The sequence below is a fragment of the Mastomys coucha genome, unplaced genomic scaffold, assembly GCF_008632895.1.
Source record: "Mastomys coucha isolate ucsf_1 unplaced genomic scaffold, UCSF_Mcou_1 pScaffold12, whole genome shotgun sequence".
Lineage (NCBI taxonomy): Eukaryota > Metazoa > Chordata > Mammalia > Rodentia > Muridae > Mastomys > Mastomys coucha.
Genome location: NW_022196894.1, coordinates 355204 through 365068, shown reverse-complemented (window position 1 = coordinate 365068; position 9865 = coordinate 355204). Strand labels below are relative to the sequence as shown.

General features: G+C 47.6%; 1 protein-coding gene across 9 annotated transcripts in view; it reads right to left on the bottom strand.

Moving 5' to 3' along the window:
* Positions 1-2824: 2824 nt before the first annotated feature.
* Cluap1 (clusterin associated protein 1) overlaps positions 2825-9865 on the bottom strand; it is a 36873-nt gene continuing 29832 nt past the window's right edge. For 7 of the 9 annotated variants that reach the window (XM_031360805.1, XM_031360806.1, XM_031360788.1 and 4 more), the window contains 3 exons: positions 7547-7602; positions 7251-7307; positions 2825-4575 (listed from right to left, as the gene is read on the bottom strand). In XM_031360805.1, coding sequence (XP_031216665.1) covers positions 4426-4575; positions 7251-7307; positions 7547-7602 — 263 coding nt within the window. In that variant the 3' untranslated portion in view covers positions 2825-4425. The remainder of the gene's footprint in view (positions 4576-7250; positions 7308-7546; positions 7603-9865) is intronic. The other 2 variants (XM_031360808.1, XM_031360809.1) reach the window with 1 other exon arrangement.

Genomic DNA, 9865 nt, shown 5'->3' with positions numbered 1-9865 from the left:
GCATTTGTCAGTCATGACTAGACATACATACATGTGTTAGAATATTTCCAAAGTGTCTGGTACTTGCTATTTGTATCTCCTGACTGGCTGTCTCAGTTAACAAATACCCAACTAGGATGCCTCACCTCTAAGCACTTTTCAATACAACTTTCCCATAATGAGTAGTCCTCAAAGTCCTTTTATCCTCCCAACATCCCTTTAGACACTTGAATCTAGTTTAAGGCCATCACCTGAGCTCTTCCTATAATACTAAGCCTCAGCTGGCCCAGAGCTTTCTATGTAGACCAGACTAGCCTTGAGCTCACAGAGATCTAGGTGCCCTGTCTTCGGAGTGCTGGGATTAAAGGCATGCAGTATCATGCTCAGCCCACAGTGATCTTTTCTTTCTTTGGGGGTTTTAAATGTGCTTGGCCCAGGGAGTGCCATTATTAGGAGGCGTGGCCTTGTTGGAGGAAGTGTGTCACTGTGGAGGTGGGTTTTCAGACCCTCCTCCTAACTATTGAAAACAGTCTCCTTCTGCTGTATTTAGATGAAGATGTAGAACTCTCAACTCCATGCCTGTCTGCACACTGCCATGCTTCCTGCTATGACTGAACTGACACTGTAAGCCTGCCTCAGTAAAAAGTTTGCTTTTTATCAGAGTTGCCTTGTTGTCTCTACACAGCAATAAAACCCTAAGACCTTCTTTTCTTTTCTTCTTTTCTTTTCTTTCTCAAGACAGGTTTTCTGTGTAGTCCTTGAACTCAGAGATTTGCCTGCCTCTGCCTCCTAGTGCTGGGATTAAAGGCGTGTGACACTGCTGCCCAGGCTGAGTGATTTTTTTTTTTTTTTTGTAAACTATCTCTGGAGGTTGCCATTATTGAGCAAACCCCAGCTAATTCCTTAGCAAAACCTAGGAAGTTCATTTTGCTCTTCCCCTATCACATAGCAAGCATTTCAGCCCATGTGCCTGTCATTTCAGACTTTGGATACCTCTATGCTTCTGTGGTTCTGTCCTAACTGGTCTTAAAAAAAATATCTTTAACTATGTGTGTGTTTGTGTAAGGGTACGTGCTTGTGAGTACAGCTGCCCAAGGAGACTCTAAGAATGTATCAGATGCCTTGGGACTGGCTAATAGGTGGCTGTGGGCCACCTGGGGTGGGCCTGAGCGTCTGGAAGAGCAGCTAGCTTTCTCAGCCTCTGAGTCATCTCACTTGCTTCAAAGTTTTGTTTTTTTTCAGGCTTAAAAGGACTCTCTGAGCCTTTCATACATGTTTACAATGAACTATGATCACATACACTGCCTCCTCTTTCTGCTCTCCTTCAAACATACTCCTGTCCTAATTTCATGCCTTTTTTGTTTGATAATCTACTAAGTCCATATGTACATGCAGAAGGGGTCACCCACTGGAGCATGGAACACATACCAGTGGGAACACTCTAAAAAAAAAGGAAAAAGGAAAAAAGATTCTCCGTCTTGAAGCAGCTATTGACTGCCAATAGCTCCAGAGTACAGCAGGGCTAGAGATCATCTCCTCTCTCTATGTGGGGATTTGGGCTGTTTTGATCTTAAATAGATCTTATGTGATGGAGTCTTACTTGGCCAGTTCAGGGCTGGGTTACAGATCATGGAAGAGCTGAAGCTCTCTAAGTTCCATCCCCAGTACTACAAAACAGAGACAACCAGACAACAAAAGATTCCAGAAGACCCAGTCCAATCTGACTTTCACACACGCCTTTCCTGACTCCTCCAAGAGGCGGCTTGCTGCTCCTTGCCCTGGTTCCCAAGCCTCTAGTACTCCTGACACTGTATGCACCTTGCATGCAGATGCTAAGACTAATTCACCTCAGAACTATTGTTAGCATGACAGATGAAAATCATAACTGCTCAAGTGAAAGGGGATCTGCACAGGAAATGTACCTATGGCAAAATGATTCCATGGTCACACCCAAATAGACAGCATGATCCAATGTACTGTGTTCCAAAACCACCTCTTATTAATTACTGAGCCTGGGTCTTTATTCTCCTGGCCTCCCGAGTGGCCACAACCATGTCACCATAGCAGTACTGCACTGTCTACATTACAGCCTCTGTCACTCCCACACATCCATAGCACATAGATGTGGCACTGCTCAAGTATGAAGTGGCACTGCTGACACATAGTCAGGGTCCCTACTGAAGTGAACCCCAAACCAGCCAGAGACTGTCTCAGAAAGCAGGAATTAAGGGATGAAGCCAGGAAGATCTGCCCTGCTGATCACACCAGCATGTGGATTTCTGAAGCCTCTTCCTGACTATCAAGCCTCTAATATGGCAGCTGTACCCCACCCCCAACACAGACTGGAAAAGAAGAAGAGGCCAGTCTTCATGATTTCCACTGTTAGCCCTTTGGGTTTGTTTTACATTTATGTATGTCAAATGTTTCACATGTGCCTGCGGGAGTCAGAAAAGGGCATCACATGCCCTGGAACTGGAGTTATGAACTTTAGTTTTCTACATAAGCAGTAAGCACTTTTAACGTCTCCAGCCCTGTGACTTGTTCTGTGATGGCGGCAACAACAACCAAAACAAACAATAGGTGCATCTAGCCAGGGGTGGCCTGCACCCAGTGACAGAAGGGCAGAGACAGGAAGTTTAAGTCAACCTGCTCTTCAGGAAAATTCATGGCAGAAGCATCATGGTGGATCTTTCAGGTTTAAGGCCTACTTGGTCTATATAGTGAGTTCCAGGACAGCCAGGGCTAAACAATGAGACCCTGCCTCAAAAAACAAATAAAAATGTTCAACAATGACAAATGCTAGTTTATATATGTAATAAGTACAAGTTAAAAAATAATGCTTTTGAGTAACGTTTAATTATATAAAAATACAGTGCTGAATACACTTTAAATCACATCTGTTTGTATGTGGAGTCGTGTGTGGCATGACTGTGCTGATATCACAGGATAACTGGTGGGAGCGAGCTCCCTCTTTGCACCCTGTGAGCTCTGTGGACTGAACTTGGCTTACTGGTGAGCTCCTTTCCCACTAAGCCATCTCACATTTTACATTTTGCACATTTTATGGACAGGTAAGTAGCCTTTGAAATCTTCTGACTTTGTAAACTAAATGAAAATAATCCCCCACTTTTCTTCTCTGTGTGGTGTGCATACGGGCCTAAGGAGATGGTTCAGTGAGTATAGCCACTTTCTACACAAGCATGAGAACCTAAGTTTGGATCCCAGAACCTACGTAAAAAAGACGGAGTGACAGAGTGGGATGCTGCACAACCTTTAATCACAGCAGTCTAGAGGCAGAGGGATGCACATCTCTGAGAGTTCAAAGCCAGCCTGATCTGCATAGCAAGCTCCAAATCAACCAGGGGTACACAGTGAAACTTGGACTCAAAAACAAAACAATAACGAACAGCAAAAATATGGGTGTGGCTACCCATACCTGTAACCCCAGCACTGTGGACCAAGAGCCTGTTGGCAAGTTCAGGGAGTGACTGTTTCAAGGACTAAGGCAGAAAGTAATTAGGAAGACACCTGATGTCCTCCTCTGGCTTCTATATGCACGGGCATGGGCATATACCAACAAAGTAGAGGCAGATGAACTTCTGTGAGTTCAAGGCTAGCCTGGTCTGCATAGGAGTTCTAGAGTAGCCATGGTTACATAGTGAGGCCATCTCAAAAATGGAACAAAATAAGAAATGCCAGTTGGGCTGAGGATACAATTCAGCTGATACAAGTCTGCCATGCAAGCATGAGGGGCTGAGTATAGTCTCCCAAACCCTTAGTGTACACCTGGGAAGCAGGAAGTAAGACTGGAGCTGACTGTCTAGTCAGTCTAGGATAATTGATGAGCTCCCAGGCCCCAGTAAAAGACCCATCCCTAGACCCTCCAAAAGATGGACAGTTCCTGAGGAACAAGCACAGAGGTTGTCCTCTGGCCTTCACACATACATGCCTACCTGCTCGCATTAGAACATGTGCGCATATAACGCGCACGCACGCACGCACACACACACACACGAATGTAGTAGAAGTTGGGGCTGCACTTGCTGAGGGAGCAGGCTGGGGAACTGTGATGGTGGCATGTAATTTTGAAGTTAATCTGCCTCCCAGAAGAACACTGGTCCTCTGAGAGAAAAGAAAACATTCATAATCTGAGCATCTCTGTGGCCTGATCATCAAAGAAAACTAATAACAGCAGCCAAGACTTATACAGTGTCAGTCTGTATTTTTCCTCAAGGGATTTTCTTGTAGATTTGAATTACTTGGAACACAGGTATAGGGATCCCAAGTGTTAGGAGATAGACAAAAGAAAATCTTTGTTGGGTTCAGAAATGGTTAAGCCCAGATGGTCACCTTCCAGCCTGCCGAGCCCCTGTTTACCTCCTGCTAAGCCTCTGTTTACCTACACACCTGAGGCTTTTAATCTGCCTGGGTCCCTTGGCAAGAAGGTCAGAAGTCATTGTCACTCTCATCCAAGGGCTCGGGTTTCCGGACCCTTCGACTGGGCTTAGCTGGTGAGAGAGCAATGCTTTCATCTTCCAAATCATCATCATCTTCCTCATCATCTTCCATGTCAATTTCACTGTCCTCCGAGTCCTCCTGAAGCAAAGAGATGGCAAATATAACTGAGGTGCTAGCTCACACTTGTCCTCAGAGACCCCACTTTACCCTCGCAAGGGCAATGACCAGCAATACCCACACGGAGGGTTGTGGGAACCCAGCACACTGCTAGCTGAACAAGTCCACTAGACTGAGGCTATAACTAGTAACTCTTTCCAGGGCTGTTGAAGAGGCTGGCGTTCTGTGATGTCTTGGGAATACCCTAACTTGTGCTGAGGAACCTAGATGCTGCATGGCTCCTGCAGTCCAGAGACCCAGTAGGCAGGCAGACAGTCAAAGGTGCAGGAAAAAGGGAGGTGGAAAGCAGTACAGATGTGGGCAGGAGGGCAAGGTGAAGGGTGTGCAGCTCCTTCATGGTCTGGATCCAGGGAGCACCAACTTGGGCTGTCATTCTTACAGCAAGTCCTGTTCTATGTATAGACCGAGGTGGCTGTCACCCTGTCTAGAGTACCCCTGAGTAGTCACACATGTTAGACTTCTCTTCTTTAAAGAACTACCACCTCCTCCAGCTACCCTGCTGTCTGCTTCCTCTCTAGCAGAAATCCTTGAGAAAGCCAGACCTACTGTGGTACAAGCCTACAATGTCAGCATTCTAGACCTACTGTGGTACAAGACTGAAATTTCAGCATTCCAGAGGCTAAGGCAGCAGGATGACTATGAATTTGAGGCCAGCCTGAGCTACAAAGAAAGATCTTGTCTCACAGTGAAAAAAAAGAAAGGATAAAATCCCTGGGTAAACTGCTGTACTCAAGTGTCCCCATGTGTTGCCCCTCCATTGCCTAAGCATAGCAATCTACCCCATAGCCCAAAACCACTGTTATGGAGACTGAAAAGACTCCAATCCAGTGGGGACACAGTCCTGTTTCTTAAATCCCAAACTTTAATTTCAACTGGCTGCTCCACACCGCATGTGGATGTCTAAAAGGCCACACACCTGAGAATGTCTAAAACCAAATTTCTGATCCACCTTCTCAGCCCCTTCCCTCCTCAACTCATCTCTGCTCAGGAAGTTAAAGCCCCATGCTTTCAGTCAGTTACACCACAACCGAAGCAGTCTGCACAGTCTCTCCTTCATCACACCAGTGCAATCAACTAAGAAAATAAGATGGGGTTGATTTAGGAAATAGCCAGAATCTCAGCACTTCTTAACAACACTGCCCTCACGTCCCCAGGTCACAACGCCCTCACCCCCCAGTCTACACAGCTGCACTTACTGCCTGGCTCTCCGGGGCTGACAAATCCACACAGGTCCACATTGCCCGTGCTGTCTCTCATCACTCTCAGCCCAGTTCCTCCATCCTGCCACTGCCTATGCACTGGAGGTGTTCACACTCCCTGGGCCCAGGGGCTCTTGTCCACCCCAACATGGCTCGCCCTGTCCCTTATTCAGGCCTCTGCTTCAATTTCTCATTAGAGAGGCCTTGCCTGACCATAAGAAAAAAATCCCTTGTCTGTCACTTCTTACCTCCTGAACTGACTGTCTTTCAACAACCATTACTGTAATATGTCTGCTCGATTGTTCCTAGAGCATATATGTCCCAAAGGCAAGGACTGTTCTTGTTCCCTGCTGCATTCAGGACCCGACACTGATAGGACTCAACAGATTCATGCTGAACAAACACACAGAAGCCCTGTGACAGAGGGGCTGTGTGAACACAGCCTCCATGAAATAAACAAATGGGAAGACCTGGGCCATTAAAGATGCATTAATTCTGAAAAGCATGCAAGCAAATAAAACAGAAGCCAGACACACTTTCCAGGAAGTCTCTTTAGGCCAGATCCTCCGTTTTTCAGCTGTGTCTCACTCCTAGACAGGAGTGGATGTAGCTACCTTATTATGTATATCCTTGCTGTTAAAAAGCTATAGCTGAATGATTTCCTTGCCTCTCTAGTGGCTGTCCTAAGAATTCAAGGTACAAGTGTCTCTGTGTCCTGCTGGGCAAGACTAGGCACTAGCTTGCTCCTGTGAATCTAAGTAATACCGCACCGTTGTACTTAGTAAGCCAGGTGCCATACAGGAGCATATAAGGTCCTGTTGTCCCTGTGAAGGTGCTAGTGACAGACCCCAGACATAGGCCTGTGTCTTATAAACTAACCTTGGATTGGTATCTTTCCAGTACCTTTGCTACATGGGCCAAGTAGCATAACCAGGGATTGCAACAGAACAGGGCTCAAGAGAGCCTGGCAGTGCATAGCCAGTCTGCCATTTTGAGATCCAGGATTTCTCTTTTTGGTTAAGTTCTCTAGCCATTTATCTATCTGGTGGAGTTCAAGGTACCAGCATACTGATCTCAACCCCCTGCCAGGTGTCTCTGAGGCCCTGGTCTAGGAAAATATCTTTTCTGTGTTCCTGCTCCAGAACTGCAGAAGGGTGCGGAAGACAGGCTGGTGCTGGAGCATGACCCTTGGATCAATACTTCATTTCTAAGTTATAATTCAGGGCCTGGTGACCGCACACACCTTTCTCATCTTCGGTCTTGGTGTTTGACCCTGCTTGGTATGGCGATACAAGATATCACCCTGCTTCTCTTGCAGTGGGATCTATTCTAGGACTTCCTGCCCAAGAAGGAAGCATCACCCTGGAGGAGAGGATCTGCTAGCTGAGCAGGCCAACACACAGCCACAAACACATGAGGCAAGCACAGAAAACCAACCTGCTTCCTGGAGCTGGGAGTCCTGCATTTACCTAAGAGGGCTGGTGCTGCTTGTATCTTTGGAAAGTGAGAATGGAAAGAACTGTGAGAAGGTGACAAAGCAAAGAAGGGCAAGGGGTGCGCATATTTGTGTGAAGCAAGAAACAAACTCCTAACAAGCAAGGGAGAGCCAGCCCTTCACAGGCTGAACTCCAGCACAGTCTAGCCATGTGCTGGAATGGGTAGCACCTGAGCTAAGCTATGATCACAGCCCCAGACCAGGAGGCACAGGAGTGTTGGGAAGGCGATGGACTCACGTCTTCATCGGAGTCTCCACCTTGCATTGTGCCCACGATGCGTTTGCTGGGCCTTCCTGAGAAAACAAACCACAAAATGATGAGATCCTTGGAAAATATGGCAGGAAATGGCATTTAAGACTTGCTGTCCTTGGAAAACTGGGGAAATACCAATGTACATACTAACGTGTACTTATGTGAGCTCCAACTAGTTAGAACTGTCAACAAAGAGTAGTCATGTCCTTGTATCTCCCTTCCCTCTATTCTGAGAGAGAAATTCACTATATAGTTGAAGCTGGCCTTGAACTCTTGATTGTGCCTCAGCCTCTAGAGTGCTGGGACTCTAGGTGTGAGCCACCATGGAGCTCTTCTACTTTGAAAGATGAGACAAAGGCAGTAAAATATTAATATATCAGGGTGATAACATAACCTACAACCTCAGCACTCAGGAGACTGAAGCAGGAGAATCACTGGGAGCTCAAAGCTACTTTATGCTTCATAGTGAGAATGTCACAACAACAACAACAACCACCACCACCAAAACAATAAAATTAACATGGGCTGCCAAGAAGGCTCAGTAGGTAAGGGCACTGGCCACCAAGCCTAATTATCTGAGTTTAATTTCCAGAATTTACATGGTAGAAGGAAAAAAACTGGGTCCCAAAACTTACCTTTGGATATGTGCCCGAGTGTGCACATGTATGTGTGTACACACATACTTGAATATAATATAAAAATAAACATTCTACATGAAGATTGGGTGTATAGATTAGTGGTGGAGCATTTATCTATATGCTTAAAGTCATGGATTTAATTTCCAGTACCACAAAACAACCAAGAAAAGAATCACGAGTATTTGAAAAACGTATCCTCTGCTCCCCTGGTGATGGGCAGAGGCCCCTTGTTGTTGGTGGTGGTCTTCTGTCAGTCAGGGGCAGAGCAGACAGCAGGCCTTTGTTCATCCTAGCTTCATGCCTAGCTTGGTGGCCAAGGCTGTTGTGTGTCTAGGACTCATAAAAATCAAACCAAATCCAGGCAGTACAGCGTGGGAGGAGGAAGGCAAACCTGGGGACTGCAATGCCAACCACAGCCCTACCCTCCAGTACATGACACTGGTGGGCCATAGACACCTGCTTGCTACCATGCCACACAGCACGGATGGAGGATGATGCCCAGGGGCCCACCAGCCATGTGGCCAGCCTGCAGTGGGAGCCACCACAATAAACAAGTATTTGCTGGTCAGATGGGAGAGAGAAGTGGAGCAGCTTGAGTGTTGTGAAGAGATGGAACTGGAGATTTGGGGGTGGAGAGGCCATGCTGAGGTCCTAGCACGAGCTGCCACTGAGGGCCATGTTTCAGTCCATGGCTACCCAGTGGCGGGAGTTGGTGTTGGTGTCCGTGGCTTATATTACCACTGGAGACCATGCAGATGTCCAGGGGCTGAGCATAACTGGCCTGTCTCTCACTGGATGTGCTGCTCTGGAGAACCCGCCCCACCTCCCACCAGAAGCAGCACTTGGGAGAGGTTGGCTGCGCCTTGCCCAGGCAGCACAGTGGAGCTGGGCCTAGTGGCAGAAGTGAGCGAGCCAGCCCTGAGTGCATGAATGTGGAAGAGCTGATCCTGTCACATATCTGCCATGGTGTGCCCAGGCACACAAGTGATACAACCCCACCCCACAAAGCTGCCTTCAGAGTCATGAGTTTGAGAGAGCTAGCCCTGACCCTGCCAACTACAGCATTGAGAAGAACAGGCCCTGCACATTGCCTGGACAGCATAGCAGAGCTGACCCTAGTGGCAGGAGTGGGTGTAGGGTACTGGGGGACAGTGTATGTAAGCCAGACTGGAGGTCGAGAACTTGGAGAGCGCCTTGTCTACCATGAAGCAGCATAGGTGTAGGGGTGAAGCCTTGCCCCCTTTGCAACTCACCAGAAGTGGCAGTCATGAGAGCCGGTCCTGCCCCTAGCCTGTACCTAGCCTTTCCTAGATGAAGCACTCAAGAAAGTGGACTCTGCACCTCACCTAATCAGCACAGTAGTGCTGGCTCTGGTTGAGGGGCAGTGGGTGAGCATGCCCCAAGAGCAGAATGAGGAAGAGTTGGCTCTGCCACTAGTCCTCTGCCCCTTTCCCCCCTTGTCACCTAAGGCAGTTAGGAGTGTCGACCCTGGGGTCATGAGAGAGGGTGAGCTGGCCCTGCCCCTTGCTGGCTGCAACATTCTCTAGAATGGATCCTGCATCTTGCCTGGGCAATACACTGGAGCTGGCACTTACAGTGAAGGCAAAAGTGAGCCTGCCTAGCCGGGCAGTGGTGGCACATGCCTTTAATCCCAGCACTTGGCAGA